The sequence below is a fragment of the Astyanax mexicanus genome, chromosome 20 (assembly GCF_023375975.1).
Source record: "Astyanax mexicanus isolate ESR-SI-001 chromosome 20, AstMex3_surface, whole genome shotgun sequence".
NCBI classification, from domain to species: domain Eukaryota; kingdom Metazoa; phylum Chordata; class Actinopteri; order Characiformes; family Acestrorhamphidae; genus Astyanax; species Astyanax mexicanus.
The window spans coordinates 15,795,445-15,811,965 of record NC_064427.1 but is presented as its reverse complement, the minus strand read 5'-3'; the positions used below and the strand labels follow the sequence as shown (position 1 = coordinate 15,811,965).

The window sequence follows — 16,521 nt, the reverse complement described above, 5'->3', positions numbered from 1 at the left end:
TATATATATATATAGATGTGATATGATGTAGGTCTACAGTTCTTTCACCCATAATAAATATATACAGATGTATAAATATATATATATAGATGTGATATGATGTAGGTCTCCAATTCGTTTGCCCATAATACATGTATATAGATGTATAAATATAAAGATGTGATATGATGTAGATCTGTCTGAAATAACTGCAGCAGCACTCTTTAAAGGGATTTTCACCATTTTCACAAAGCACCATATTGTCTTCCTATTTTTCCAGGATCAATTAATTACTATTAGTCCTGATTAATGTAGAAACCTTGTTTAAACTTTGTTTTATAGCTAATCATTTATTCTATCTATGGTAATATGATTGTATCTATGCAAAAATATTAACATTACAACAACACAATGGTATTAACATAGTAGTAACTCAATAATAATAATAAAGTTAATAGTAGTAACACATAGCAAACGTATAACATTCCAATAATAATACAGTGTATTATAGTCAATGACGATGTAATAGCACAATATCAACACAATAGGAATAACACTGTAACAACACAATTTACAATTGTACCATTTGAAAAGCACCTATTATATAGTAGTAATAACACAATATCTATAACATAACATTACAACACAGTAATAACACAGTGCTTAAATTGTAATAAATTGCAGTAACATAGTAATTACACCAAATTAATATCATGCAATTTCACCAAATGCATTTAAAAATTGTATCAATCATTGTAACACAATAGAAATTACACAATTATAATATCTAATCCAATCTTTCCGTCTATCTATCTATCTATCTATCTATCTATCTATCTATCTATCTATCTATCTATCTATCTATCTATCTATAACTGACTGAGGAAATGCAGAGATGTGTAAAGCTGATCATCTAAGTAAGAGGTGCAACTTTGCAGAATCTAAAATATAAATCATATTCTGGTTTGTTTAACACAATTATTTAAAAAAAATAATTCCATATGTTTTTTTCATAGTTTAGATGACTTTAGTTTAGTTGTATAAACTAGTAACCATATTTGTATATATTCTGACTTTTAGTTGATTAAACAAAAGCATAAATAATTTTTTTCAACCATTTATTTTTAAGAGTTGAGTGATGAGGGAAGTGATGTTCAGCACTTCACATCTGACCCAGTGTCACTACTGACCATTTCATAACACACTTTCAGCTCATCACTGACACAACATCCTGCCCTCTGAAACACACTGTAATAATCACACCTGCAGCTCTGCAGTATTAACTCATGATGTGGTGAACCAGGAGGCCAAGGATTGGTTTACCAATGTGACCAAACTGTCCTGAATTATTAACCATTTATAAAGTATGACAAAAAATCCGGATGACTGTGGACATCCACTAATAATTTGTAGTGATCATTTTAACACCAGTCTTCTATACTTATTGTGTGATATTTTAACATTTTAAAGCAGCAGTCCCTACAATTTATTCTGTGATATTTTAATCCTAGTTAATAGGGTGTGTATATATAATCATTGCTTAAATTATATCAATCAATCAATCAATCAATCAATTCACCTTTATTTCCAATCTGTAATACATTGAGGGTAACCCTTATTTTCAATGCATATACAAAAATAAAGCGACTGAAAAGTAAGTTTACATCATTAAAAAAACAAGCAAACAATATATGATTTAATTATGAAGAAATACAATAATTTAGAATTAAAGGATATGCAGACAGGCTAAAATGTAAAGCAATAAAACAGACAAAAGAGATAAATAATAATTAGAATAATAAAATATAAACACAATTAAAGAAATAAAGGACAACAATAACACCACAATTGTAAAAAAAAAAAAAGGTGGAACTAATATAAAAAATAGTTAAAAAATTAATAAGAAATATGTAGAAAATATGTTAAATATAAAAATAAAGAAAACCATTGAATGAGAAGTTGTGACCATATTTGTGACTGGTAATGTATGTCTGCATTGATAATAGTAAACTATACTATTGTACTACTACAAAAAGTATTGTTAGATTAATGTTTCACTACCATATTATCATGGCAAGACGGGTTTTAGACACATGCAAGTTGTTAAAATATACTAAGGACTTTAGGAAAAAGCCATTACATTTCCTAAAAATGCCAATAAAACCTTTGCCAATAAAACTCTGGCTTGCAAACAGGAAAATTAGAGGTAGTAGTAGGTGACGTGGGCATAGCTGGAGTTGTTACTGGATTTTGGGACTTGTTTAAGCTTGTCTGGCTAATCTGTTGGCTAATGCGTTAGCTAATCTGTTGATGTAATAACTCACCAATATCTTGGGTTACACCAGTGAGCATTTGCTTGCCATGACAGAATACGCAGCAGCTATACAGACAGCAGATCCAGAGCTTTTTTAGGTTTGGTTTAGCTAACTAAGTCCGGCTAATTGGCCAGCAACAGTTCTGTGTTCTGTGTCTCTATTCGTCTCCACCCATGTCTTCAGTGCTCCCCCAGTGTTCATTTGTAGCCCCGCCTCATCGTTACTGTCTCCAGATGTTTCATGTTTCCTGTTCCCTCCATGTGTATTTAAGCCTCTGTGATTTCAGTGTTAGTTTGTCGGGTCTTGTACATCTACCGTCAGTCAGGTCCTGTGTTATTTATGTTTTTATGTTTCTTTTGTCTCGGTTGTCTCGGCTATACTTGCGTCCGCTTTCCACGTCCCTTTTTTGCTCCCAACCTGCCAACGCTAGCTGGTAGCCATGCTGTCATATACAGTGTTAATTTCGTTGACGAAAACTTTTCGCCATAGTTTTCGTCAACAAAGCTTTTTTTCAAGACGAAAATGAGACTAAATTAACTGACATTTTCGTCAATGATTAAAAACGAGACAAAAAATTTTGGCAGGGACAAAATCCAATCAGAACTGATTTAATTTTGTACAAGGTAGGGACCACTTAGGAAGAGATCCAATCACTACAACTTTAGCGAAGGTAGAGAGGCAAGCAAAGTAGTCAACCAATCAGTATCCGTCTCTCCTGCAACAGCGCAGCCGCGCTGAGATACAAACCCGGGAGGACAGAGTCGCCTGTGATCTATCGTTACTTACGGGGCAGTGTCAGCAGCAAGGAGAGAGAAGAGTGGCAAAATATTCCCCTTTGAAAAACAAGATAACGTGTAAACCGTGTGCAGCGACTCCATCTCCTGTAAAAACACCACTAATCTTTCAGCTTCTGCAGACCAGAGTCACACAGATCTCCATGCAGAGATCCGCGTTTTAATAATAATGATATTTCATGAGCTGATGGTGTGTTTAACTCGGCTATGTCCTAAAACACACCGCTGCTGTTCTTTAAAGTTAATGTTTCTGATACACATTTACTCACTCATTAATATAAGATCATCTGTTTAGTCCCACAGTGGAAACCATAGAGCTAGTGCAGACAGCAGGAACAGGTCAGAAAGAAACTCAATAGAAAAAATATATAACAATAAAATAAGTAAATATCTGAACCCAAACGTCTGTGTAAAGTAGTTCCTTACAGCACTTTCTCATCAGTTTCTCACTTTAACTCATGAAGTCTTTAAGTACATCCTGAGAGCATCTCTACAGGTGTGTGTGTGTGTGTGTGTGTGTGTGTGTGTGTGTGTGTGTGTGTGTTTGGTCTCATTTACAGAATGTAGCTACATTAGGTGTTCTGGGTTAGTGCTGGAGGTAAAACTAGATCCTTTAAAAACTGTATTTTTACGTCTACGTCTATTTTTGCAAATGTTTTATGACCTGATTCCTAGAACAAAATTTTAAATGCAAAATATTTATTGTCACATACCTACAATAATAATTTACATTAAATCATATATAAATATATTTTATATTTAAACATTAATAATATTACATAATTGGTTAATTAATGTTGAATTTTTCATAAATGTATATTTAATAATTCAAGGAAACTGATGAAAAAGCATTTATATTTACACCCTTTACATTAAGTCGACTAAAACTAAAAACATTTCAGATGTCTAAATTGTGACTAAAACTAAATGCTATTTTCGTCACAAGACTATGACTAAAACTAAATCAAAATTTGTTGTCAAAATTAACACTGGTCATATACTGTATAATTTATATACTGTACAACACCACTTATTATTATAAAATAATATGGAAATATAGTAGAATTTAAAAATACTTGTGTTAAAAGTGTTAAAAAGTTCATCGAGTCAGGTCTTACATGAAATCAGCTGACCTACAGATCATAAAACTGAACAAATATCATTATTTATTTAAGTTGACTTACTTCTGTTAAAGTAAGTTTTAGGGTTAGGTGAGGGTTAGGGTGGAAATGATGTACACAGTTCAATCAAATGAATTCAATACGTATTTTTTTTCCACACTGTGGTTCTCTTGCACTTCTGTCGGTCCGATGTGTGTTTAAAGGCCACGCAACTCAACCACAAAACACACTGCATGCATCTGTGCAGCTGTACACAGGAAGCATTTCACTGATGCTCAGCCAGTGCAACGGAAGTGCACTTCTGTCCACACACACACACACACACACACACACATACACACACACACACACACACACACACACACACACACACACACACACACACATTCACCACTCACACACACTCACATACGGAGACACGAGGGTTATTGAGTGCACTTCAGGAAAATCATAAACATCCAGCTGGTGACAACTGGGCACCATGATTAAGCGCAAACTAAGTGAGTACATTTGAGAGTGTGGGTGTCATTTTTGTGTGTGTTTGTTCGTGTGAGTGTGTGTGTGTTAGAGTGTGTGTAAGTGGGTTTTTACAGGAAGACGAATATGCCCCCTCGAGCTCTCGTATGGGCAGATGTTACTGACAGATAAACAAGAAATAACGAGAGTTTAAGATTTGTAAAGTGCTCGATTCCAAAAAATCTAATGATATAAATTGATTTATATGTGAAAAGAGACACGGGTTTATTTCAAATCTGTCTGTGTTCATAGTTTGAAGTTAAATGTGACCATGTTTAACATGTATGAGTTTGGTTCTAAATTTAGAAGCTCTAAAGTCAGTGAATCACCTTCATAAAGTGTTTATAAATAGTTTTTAAGCAATTTTTTAATGTTATTAATTTGGTTGTAAATACTTTATAAACCATTAATAATCAGTTACAACTCATGCATAGAAAGTACAACAGTGTCCTGTTGTTTGCCAAATAGAGATTTCACATTCATATTACACTTTTCTGTTCCATTAGTCATCATTAACATATCTGTTAATAACATATCTGTTACTTTAATTACCAAGATCAATCATTTATTTATTAATAATATATTTATCATAACGTGCTGTATATTACCATTAAATAACATTAAATAATCTTTCTATATTATTTTATCAGATAAATATAAATGCTAACTGATGAAAAAAACTAAATATGATATGTGTTATGTGTTGTAACTACTTATTAATGGTTCATAAAGTATTAAAAGTCGAATTATTAACCATTAATAAACTTCATTATAGACTATTTACAAACCTTTATTTTAAAGCACTGTTTCTCAGGATGTTAAATTTTATGGGTAAACTGACATTTTTGAGATTTAATCTAACACTGGTTCACTGGAATGTAAATTTGGGATTGTGAATCTTTGGGATGTGAGTCTACGTTCAGTCTCAGGTCTCTGGAATGAAAGTTTAGTTCAGTCTTGAGTTTCTGGGATGTGAGTATAAGTTCAGCCTGGATCTGTAGGGTGTAATTGAATCAGTTCTGAGTCTTTGGGATGCAAGTCTTTATGTGAGTCTTGAGCTTCTGGCATGTAAGTCTTGGTCTTGGAGTTTGATCTTAAGTCTTTTGGGAGTTAAGTGTTGAATCTTTTTGATTTTGAGTACCTTTAGTTTTGATCTTCTGAGGCATATCTTGAGTCTAAACATTTTTTTTTAAATATCATTAATGAGTCTTGGGTCTCTTTTAAGAAATTATGTGCAGAGTTAAACTTAGATTCACTGGAAAACAAATCAGGGATGGATCTTGAAAGTTGTCTGGAAGTTGAGCATCAGTCATGTCTCAAATCTAAGTCTTAAATGTTTTGGATTTGAGTCTGAGTCAGTCTTGGTCTTGAGTCTTTGGTATGTGAGTCTTTGTATACACTGATTCTGAAGACAGTCTTATGTTTACAGGATATTAGTCTGAACTCAAGTCTATGGGATGTTAGTCTTGAGTTGAGTCTTAAGTCTCTGTCTGACAGTGACCTTTATTTGTCAAAACAAAATGTTGGGATCCTTGAATAAATCTTTATTTTCTTACACTTCTACTTCAACATAACCTTTTCTAAAGGGATAAATTGGATTGTCATGAATAAACATTTGCATTGAATAATAAAAATCCCACTTTAATTAGAGGTTTTTGAGAAACAGAGTTATTGAGTTAAACAGAGGCAAATATTTATATCTGCTGAGTTACTGCTGAAGGTATGCTAACAGGCAGATGAACCCAAAAACAGGATTATACGATCACATATGACCCGGTAAATGCTATGCTTTGACCTCAGTGTATATATAAACCAACCACAGGAGCCACAGCGAACTTTGGTGCAGTGGTGCGATGTTTTTTTTTATCTGGTTGCAAAACCTACTGATTAACAGACCTCACTACGCCACTCATATGAGAAGATAACTTATTACATATGAATTATGAAACTTTGGGAAAAGGAAAATTCCTGATTCTCCCTTTTTTCCCAAGCTGGAGTTCTTAAAATTTAATTTACAACTTCTTAGATAGCATTAAAAAGTGCCCTGAGCTCCTGAGCTGATAAATGGCAGCAATCAGCAGTTGGTACAAGCAGCTTGGGCCAATTCCTGTATTATACTCAGCAACCGGGGTGTTGGCACATGTGGCTTGGCTCTATTGCTATATAATACTCAGGAACTGGGATGCTAGAACATGAGGCTCATTCTGATTGTTGTATTACACTCAGTAACCGGGGTGCTAGCATATGCAGCATATTCTGATTATCGTATTACACTTGGTAACCGGGGTGTTGGCACATGCAGCTCATTTTGATTGTCATATAACACTCTGTAACCGGGGTGCTGAAGCGTACGACTCATTCTGATTGTTGTATTACACTCAGTAACCGGGGTGTTGGCACATGCAGCTCATTTCGATTGTCATATAACACTCTGTAACTGGGGTCCTGGTACATGCAGCTCGTTCTGATTATCATATTACACTCGGTAACTGGGGTCCTGGTACATGCAGCTTATTGTGATTGTTGTATTACACTCAGTAACCGGGGTGCTGAAGCGTACGACTCATTCTGATTGTTGTATTACACTCAGTAACCGGGGTGTTGGCACATGCAGCTCATTCTGATTGTTGTATTAGACTCAGTAACCGGGGTGTTGGCACATGCAGCTCATTCTGATTGTTGTATTAGACTCAGTAACCGGGGTGCTGAAGCGGATGACTCATTCTGATTGTTGTATTTCACTCAGTAACCGGGGTGTTGGCGCATGCAGCTCATTTTGATTGTCATATAACACTTTGTAACTGGGGTCCTGGTACATGCATCTCATTCTGATTGTTGTATTACACTCAGTAGCAGGGGTGCTGGCACATGTAATTTTTTCTGATTGTTGTATTACACTCAGTAACCGGGGTATTGGCACATGCAGCACTTGGACCAAGTGTGATTTGAGCATTTGGGCCGAATCGAGCCCAGATTAAAACTAAAACTGGGCAGAAGTAATTCAGGCTTGGTGTGTGGTGTTTAGTCAGAAATGAGTCGAGTGATTTTAGTGATATGGTTTGTTCACAGGAACGTTTGTGCAACCCACAACCACCACCCCATCATCTCAACCACCATTTCACTCAGTTCCCTCCCATATTATCATATGATAATGGCATGATTCAAACTTGCAAATTCTGCACTATGAAGCATATTCTGTTTTTCATTCTAAATTAACAGGATTAAAAAGAGTTTATCTTGCTTTCGTTAAAGGAACTTTCTCTACTGTCCAGAGAAGACTGTATTTCTCTTTGATTTTAGAGCAAAGCATTGCTATGACGATTTGATTGCATTAATTTATAAGAGCTGAGAGAGGTAGCAAGGTCAGGATGTTGGAAGATCAACAGCTTTCCCCACCTAAACCCCAAATCTGTAAATATATATATATATATATATATATATATATATATATATATATATATATATATATATATATATATATATATATATATATATATAATAGTAATGGTTGTAACTTCATAAAAACTTCAATAATTTCAATGTATATATTACAAAGGGTGTCCACTAATGTTTGGGTAAATTCACTATCACTTTGATCATCTCCTTGTCTCTAAACCTATTGTCCCTTTGTCAGAGCTGCTAAGCATATAGGAATCTTTGTAGTACAACAATGACTTATTCTTGTCTTATAATGTAACATGTTAAAAGCAGGATGCAAATGTATGTCAATTTTATGCTCTATTAAAAAAAAACAAAGAACAGAAACTGAAGCAGAAACAAACATTAAACATTAAACACTAAATAAATAATACAAAGTATAAAACAAAGGACTAACAAGAAGACTAGGAAACCAACAAGCAAAAACAAAACAAATAAAGAAACAAACAAACTAGAAACTTACATCAACATGACAAAACTGAGGATCAAACTAACAGCAATTAACATATGAGCAGGGTAACATGACTGGGTCAAACAAAAATCACAACAGAGAAAAAAGAAACACATGGGTATTTATTTGTATAAAATCCCATAATTGTACTTTACCACCTCTGTCCACATGATTTATTTTAGATGAGTAAGAACATGTAAATGTAAACAAATTATTAAAGTTATAAAGTGTATTTTTAAGCCATGCTTTAAATTATATGCTGTGTTGCTAGAAAAAAAATATATAGTGGCTTTACATACTGCTTAAACTGCAATTTAGTGGGCTTTTTTTCCTGTGCCTTAATATGCACAGTAGTACATTTACAATATACGTCAAGTGTATTAAAAATTATGTTTAAAAAACACATACTTAGATCTACTTAAGTTTGCAGAAGTTGTATGAAAAAAGCACACAAAAGCACAATTTAATACTTTTATGTTGTGTTTAAATATAGTTTAATTACAACTTTAATTGCCATAAGCTGTTTCAAAATATAAAATACATACATTTAGTATGTATTGTAAAAAGTATGTACTTTTCCATGTTACGTATACTTTTAAAAACTTACTTAATACACTTTCCTTAAAAAGGAAGCAATTATTGTCTGGAGGCCCAAAGCAATTGCTTGGTTTGCTTGTCTTATTGCAACGGGCCTGGATCTGGGTCTCTCAGCTTGTCCAGAAAAGCGTGTCCTTTAGAGAGGTAGCTTAAAGCTTGAATTACACTTCTTGACTCTAAAAGGGGAACCCAGGACTAAGAAATTATTTCTCTTATTAACTCTTTAAGACCTGAATTATGATCCAGTAATGGAAAAATATAAGAACACTATTTTCTGCCTTTAATTAACACAAAAGAAGCCTCTAATATTGTAATATAAAGTGTATGTAAATTTTAAACCCAATTACCAAATACCTAACTGCTTATTTGCTTTTTTTAATAATGTCCATTGCATTAGAGGCCTGTGCTAACACATTTTATTTGATATTTGACATTGATATACTATACCTTTATTTTTTTAAATAGGGTTTCGATAAAAAGTGTTCTAAATCATATAAAATTTGTAAAAATGCCTTGTTGAATCTAATGCTGCAATGTCATAATGTTTTTTTTTCAGTGCAGTGGGCGGGGCTAAGCTACTCTTTAACACTTATACATTTTTTTTGGCTGTTTTTCATTGACTGGTCTATTTAGATGAACAATATGTCTCAATTATGTCTCAAATATGTCTGGTTATGCGCAACAAAATATTTTTTTTCAAATGATATTTGATGATGCCCCTTGTAATGGTTACAATGTCTGAAAGGGTTAAAAAACGTCTTTTTCTTCCTCACCTAGGTTTTAAATGGTTTGGAAGTCTTTCCAACCTGTCTTTTCGGCGCAAATCGGATGCGGCGAAGGATGACGCACAAAAAGATGACCCTCCAGACAAACCTTCAGCCAGCGAGACGTCCATCGACGACCTGGACGCTCGTCCTCGCTGCCCTAGCTACGTCCGCTCAAGCGACATGTACACCCATATCAGCACCATGCCTCGCCATCAGAAACAGAAAGAGAAGAGCATCAAAGGTAAAAACCAAGAGCAGAAAAGCGCTAAAACTAAATCCAAGACCAAAACCGGTCAACTGAGCCGGAGCCAAAGCATGAAACCCTCAATGGACTATGTGTGTGAATCTCCTCTGATGACTGCACTCTCTGGAAAGGGTTTCTCAACCCTGGAAAGAAGTCCTGGAGACCCCGAGCCCACGCCAACCAACACTGAAGAAGATAAAACCAAAGATGTCCCTGGTTCAACAGTTGACATAACAGTTCCCAGCCTACCAGTGGCCAAAGTCCAACCCATCCAAAAACATTCCCAACCCTCTGAAGCCCAAAAACCACAATATCAAGCTGAGACCACTGACCAGTGTCGTATAGCTCCATCAACTGAAGGTCCAAAGCCTTCAAGAGATCATGATATTCCACAGGATGTTCCTCAGAGCATGCAATCTGAAGATAAACCAATGTTACCAACAAAGCGCGTTTCTAAAAAGGCCTCTGTAGAGCTGATGACCCAGAAGGTCAGCAATCTCACAACCTTGCCTGAGAAGATGGATGAAAAGGAGGAGAAAATGGGTGTGGGCTTTGAAGAAGTGAACCAAATTGAAAGGTAAGGATCACTTCTGCTTCTGTTTCTTTATTCTCACTTTGACATTTTCACATTTTGATATTTGGGGTGTGTCTCATTAAATAATTCAAATTAAAACAACACTGTAATGCAGTTTTACCTTAAAATAGCAGCTTCAGGCTGGAATAACGCTCCACTGCACTGCTGTCTTTGCTATTCTACTATACAACTTTGATGAAGCAGGTTGCCATCCATCCTATTAAATACAGAACATCCTTTAATTGGCTATATTTTAATGTTGCGTGCCATATTGAACCAATATGCAAAGCGATCTGTTCTTTATTTCCCTAAATGTCCATATATGTATACTTTATATATGTATATATACATATAATTTTAATTATTTATTTTATTTTCATTTCTGAAAAGTTGCAACCGTAGAAGCAGGCACTTTACCACCTCAGTCCACATGCTTCCTTCACTTTAAATGATTGTTCCGAATCCCTCAGCTTGTCCAGAAAAGTGTGTTCTTTAGAGTGGTGACTCTTATAGTGGTGAATTAATCCTTTTTACAATGATGCTCAGGAGCAAGAAATTACAATTACACTGTTTCTGTAACAGGCTATGGTTAAAGCTGTGTCCAAACGTATTTTTTTTTTATTTATATGTACAGAGATGAAAAAGCTTTTAGGAGCATGCCAGCTCTGTAGGGCTTAAAACCAAATTACACACTTTTCATAGTGTACTATAGTGTAATTTATGACCAAAAGCTAATAAACTAACAAGATGTGTTTTAATTGCGCCTTAAGCTCATGACCATAGGCTGTTTACGGTCTATACTGAACCAGTAACAAAAATTAACTTAACTTAATTAACTTAAATTAGTGTATGAAAGCAAATGCCACAGAAGTTGGTTTCGACTGGTCTAAAGTAAGAAATGTTTACTTATCATGGTTTCAATGAACATTTTCAAAGAACCATTTGGTTGTCTTCCTTATATCATGCATTTATTCCCTTTTACAGTTTTTCTCAGTCGATTTTGTACATTTTTGAGATCAGAATTGAAATTCTCAAAACTGTTCATTCAATCTCCACATCTCTTTGTCACTTGTGCACATCACCATTGCATTTCTCATTGTGTTTCACATTTTGCAAATGCGTTTGCATTTGTTGATGCAAATGGCCGGGTAAAATTTTCAGCTGTTTTTTGCATTATCAATTGTTTATGTCATGCTCATCATAAGGTATCATACTGATTATCTGTTGAATTGTTTTACCCTCCAAAACAATTAGGCTTTAGGTCATTGCCTAGGTCATCACATGCAAAAGTGCTGAACATGTCCTAATCTCTCAGGCATAATTTATATATTTCTATAAAACATTTTTGGTACATTTTTGTAACTTATCCTAAATTGATAAAATTGAACTCAGGTGAATCTTGGTTTTCAATTAAGACGGATATGAAGGTTTAGATCAACCAATGGTCACAAGTCAGAGGTGCATCTCATGAGCCTTTAATTGGCAAACTATAATTGATTAACACAAAACTAACTAAGTAAGAAGTGTATACTTATCATGGTTTAATGAACATTTTTAATGAACCATTTGATTGTCTTTCTTATATCATGCATTTATTCCCTTTTACAGTTTTTCTCAGTCGATTTTGTACATGAAATTCTCAAAATAGTTTATTCAATCTCCACATCTCCGTATCACTTGTGCACATCATAATTAGATTTCTCATTGTGTTTCTCATATTGCAAATGCGTTTGTCATTTATGCAAATAGACATGTACAATTTTCAGTTGTTTTTTGCATTATCCATTGGTAATGTCATGCTCATCATAATGTGTTGTACTGAATATCTATGCATCTGTCTTACCCTCCAAATCATTTAGGCTTTAGGTCACTGCTTAGGCCGTTACATCGGGCTCTCAAGTCTCAAGGATGCGCGCTGTTGCCACAGTTTGTCTTTAGTTGTTCACCGACGTGTGTTTCAGAACTTTCGAATCGGACAGTTCTTCGTGCCTGACACTCTGGCTGAAACTCCACCCTCTTTCACTAGGTCTGCCTAACAACAGAGAGATCTTTATTCTGATTGGCTCAACAAGAGTACATTATAATATACAGCCAATGGATTGGCAAGCGTGAGAAATACCATGTGAGCGTGTGAACTAGCAGAGGTGCGTGTGTCACACGCTCAAAGCGTGAGACTTGAGAACACTGTCATTACATGCAAAAGTACTGAACAGGATGTCATAATCTCTCAGGCATAAATGATACATTTCTATCAAACTTTGTTGGTGAAGTTGGTCAAATCCTGGTCTTACAATGGCTGAAGCTGGTCGCCGGGTGCAGGCAAATATTGAAAAAACAACTGTGTCTTCGATCGTTCAAAAGCATTGCAAGGGAGGATATTCAGTGTAACGTGAATGAAAACGTGGCCAGAATGCATAAAAAGGAAAGAACTATTCCTTAACAACATTGTCAACAAAATGCACTGCAAACAATACAGTAAAAGAATATTACTCAAATGTTTCATTACAGTCTAATTTCTTGCTGTCAGTCTTCCACATACAGTCACGATTAACTATGTTTTGTGTCAGTTTATATTTTGTGTGTAACACGTACAGTTTTAATTTATTTGATTCAAATGAAAAGTTTGTTTCTATCAGAATATACTCACACTGTACACTGTTGACAACATGACTAAGTATTTTGACTGCCTTGTTCATAGGCAATGACACAGACTAGACATTCTGATGGCACAGGCCAGTTGATTGAAACTAAGAATTCTGAGGGAGTTACAAGCTTTTGCATGTATTTCATTGAGTTTTGCTGTTTGCACTAACTGTTTTGAGAAACGCACTTATTGTGATGCCAATGTAAATCATGATGTGAGAAATTAACCAAATCAACTGAGAAAAACTGTAAAATGGATCAAACATAAAAAAGAAAAAAAGAGTTGGAGATGGAGATGTTGTGATATTGTAGTTAATTAAGCAGTTACAGTGAATCCCATGTATGAGGTAATTTATATTTAGATATAATTATCTACTTTATTGATCTGTTGATGGGGAGGAATTAATTATTTAAAGCATGAACAGATTCAGTTCCCTCATTCACCCTGTAAAACCCACCAGAGTACTGACTGTAAACCAAACTCTAAATATAAACACTTCCCATAAACCTCAAAATAAACTTTAAAGAGTCAGACGTTTTAATCCCATTATAAAACCCATTACTTTACCAGTTTAATAGCTAGATATATAAATTTACAAACAGATAGATAGATAGATAGATAGATAGATAGATAGATAGATAGATAGATAGATAGATAGATAGATAGATAGATAGATAGATAGATAGATAGATAGATTAACATTATTGAGTGTTTAAAAGAAAGATAACTAATATATTTTGCTGCTGTTTTGTAAGCTGTTACTTATACATGTTTATTTTTAATTCTGTATCTTGTTGTTAATGCAGGTAATGAAGCAGTGCAATACTTCTAGAGACAATATATTTTTAAATATATTATTAAAATACCACAAATATTTATGGCGTCAAAATAGGGTCAAAAGTTTTGAAAATCAAAAGTGTAATCCATAACCATGAAATTTAAATTTGAAAATGAGAGTTCTATTGTTGATATCAAGAATTGTAAAATTATGTTTGTAAACAGAATATTTAATACTGAATGGAGAGTTTAATATTCCATTTTGTGTTTTACGCAATTGAGCAAAAAAATACTGAAAGCACAAACATTAAATATTAAATTCTCCATTCAATTTTAAATATTCTGTTTATTCATGATTTTTTAATTATTGATATCAATAATATTCCTCTTGTTTTCTAATTTAAATTTCTTAGTAATGGATTATTCTTTTGGTTTTAAAAACTTTTGACGGCATAAATATTAATTTTAATGTTAATCTATTATTCCATATTTTTGTTAACAATATCCCAAACACGTAAACAGCAGTGTGTGTGTGTGTGTGCGTGTGTGCAGAAGGTCTAAAAGCTGTAATTTAACACTGATTACTCAGTAAAACACTCCAGAGCTGCAGAATAAAGGAGTAAAGTCAGGCTGTTGTGTTTGTATAACTCTGTGCAGCGTTTTGTTGTTTGAGAGCTCATCATCTCGAGGGCCATTAAATCCCTGTTCCTCAATCAGTGAACGACACTGCTGTTAATACCTGAGCTCATAACACTGCTATTAGCTCTCTTCTCTAAACCAATCAGCATATTATTCACCAAGATTACATCTGATTGGTTTATTTTGACTCTGGAATATTTTGAATAGGGATTATTTACGTTTAACTGATCTAATAGTTCATTGATGGGTAATTGGATATTTTGCTGTAGAAATTGGACAAAATCAATCCAATATAATGTGTTACTTGTGTCGCAGCATAGTTGCTTGAATTTCATACATTTACTGTGTAAACAGTACAGTTTTACATGAATATAGGATTTATTCTGAATAAACACATTATTACACACAGTGTCAGGTAAGGAACACAAACAAAGTACTAAAAACGGCAAAGAGTCACAGAGTACATAAAGACAGAAAAAACACAGAAACACGTAACCTGACTGACGATAAGACGTACAAAAGCCGACAAGAGACACTGAAAACAAAGGGACTACATATACACACAGTAGTAACAGGAAACAGGAAACACCTGGGGTGGTAACAAGGGGCGGAGCTACAAATGAACACAGGTGAGAGCACTGAATACGGGTCTAAGACATGGGAGGAAGAAAGGTAAATAAACAATAAAATGAGGGCAGGAAAAACACAGAGATGGACCAGAGAAACATAGAAGAAACATAGAGAAACATGAGAACATGACACACAGGGAAATGTTAAAACTTAATTTAAAGAACTTTTTTGTACAATTTATGCAGTTTCCTTGTCCTCAGCCCTGCTTATTAATTGGTTAAATAATACATAAACTATATTGAAATTAAGTCATGTTTTGAATATTTTTTAAATAAATAAGGATTAGACATTTCAATTTTTAATTTACAGTATTTGTATTAAAAAATATTAATAAAGTGTTCAAGAATTGCCTGTCCATCCTTTCATCTGTGGATAGCCCTGCTCCTTTAAGAAGTAACCTAGTCTGAAGTCATAAATATAAATCCTAATTCTAAACGTTAAATATTCATAAATATGCTGAAAAGTCAAAAGAATTAAAAAGAGCCATTAAACCTTAAACCATATTTTTATTAATAACTAAAATGTGAAACATACCAGTCCTTCTTTTAAAAAAACACATTTCCTAAACTTTTAAAAACTATGGTAATTTATGCCTCTGCAGCACCCTCTTCAGTTTCAACTGTGCCTCACAGTTGCATCACAATTTGCAAATCAGATAATTAATAACCCCCCCCCCCCCCCCCCCCTGCTGACGTCCAACCATCTGCATCTAACCGCTATTAGAGGAACACTGCTGCTGCTGCAGCTCAGCCAATCAGCTCTCCCTCCTGCCCCGCCCCTAAACCCATACATCACCCAGTGGTCCTCTCAACCTACCCCTCCCATTTTTTTTAACCTTTTTCAAATTCGTGCTGAGGGTGTAGTCAGCTTAAATCAGAAGGTTTAGTTACTTTTTAAGAGACTTTACCTTTTAATAATCTTAAAGCAACAATCTGTAAGTTTTAAGGATTTGAGGGATTTGGAGACCTCTACGTTGAGAATGTGTACTGCTGTGTAAAATTCTATATTTTTTACTTCATTGTATTAATTCATGTA

General features: G+C 34.4%; 1 protein-coding gene across 2 annotated transcripts in view; it reads left to right on the top strand.

The window, feature by feature from the left end:
• The first annotated feature begins 4,521 nt into the window (after positions 1 to 4,521).
• sh2d3ca (SH2 domain containing 3Ca) overlaps positions 4,522 to 16,521 on the top strand; it is a 98,920-nt gene continuing 86,920 nt past the window's right edge. For both annotated transcript variants that reach the window (XM_022680944.2, XM_022680943.2), the window contains exons 1-2: positions 4,522 to 4,709; positions 9,989 to 10,799. In XM_022680944.2, the coding sequence (XP_022536665.2) occupies positions 4,691 to 4,709; positions 9,989 to 10,799 (830 nt within the window). In that variant the 5' untranslated portion in view covers positions 4,522 to 4,690. The remainder of the gene's footprint in view (positions 4,710 to 9,988; positions 10,800 to 16,521) is intronic.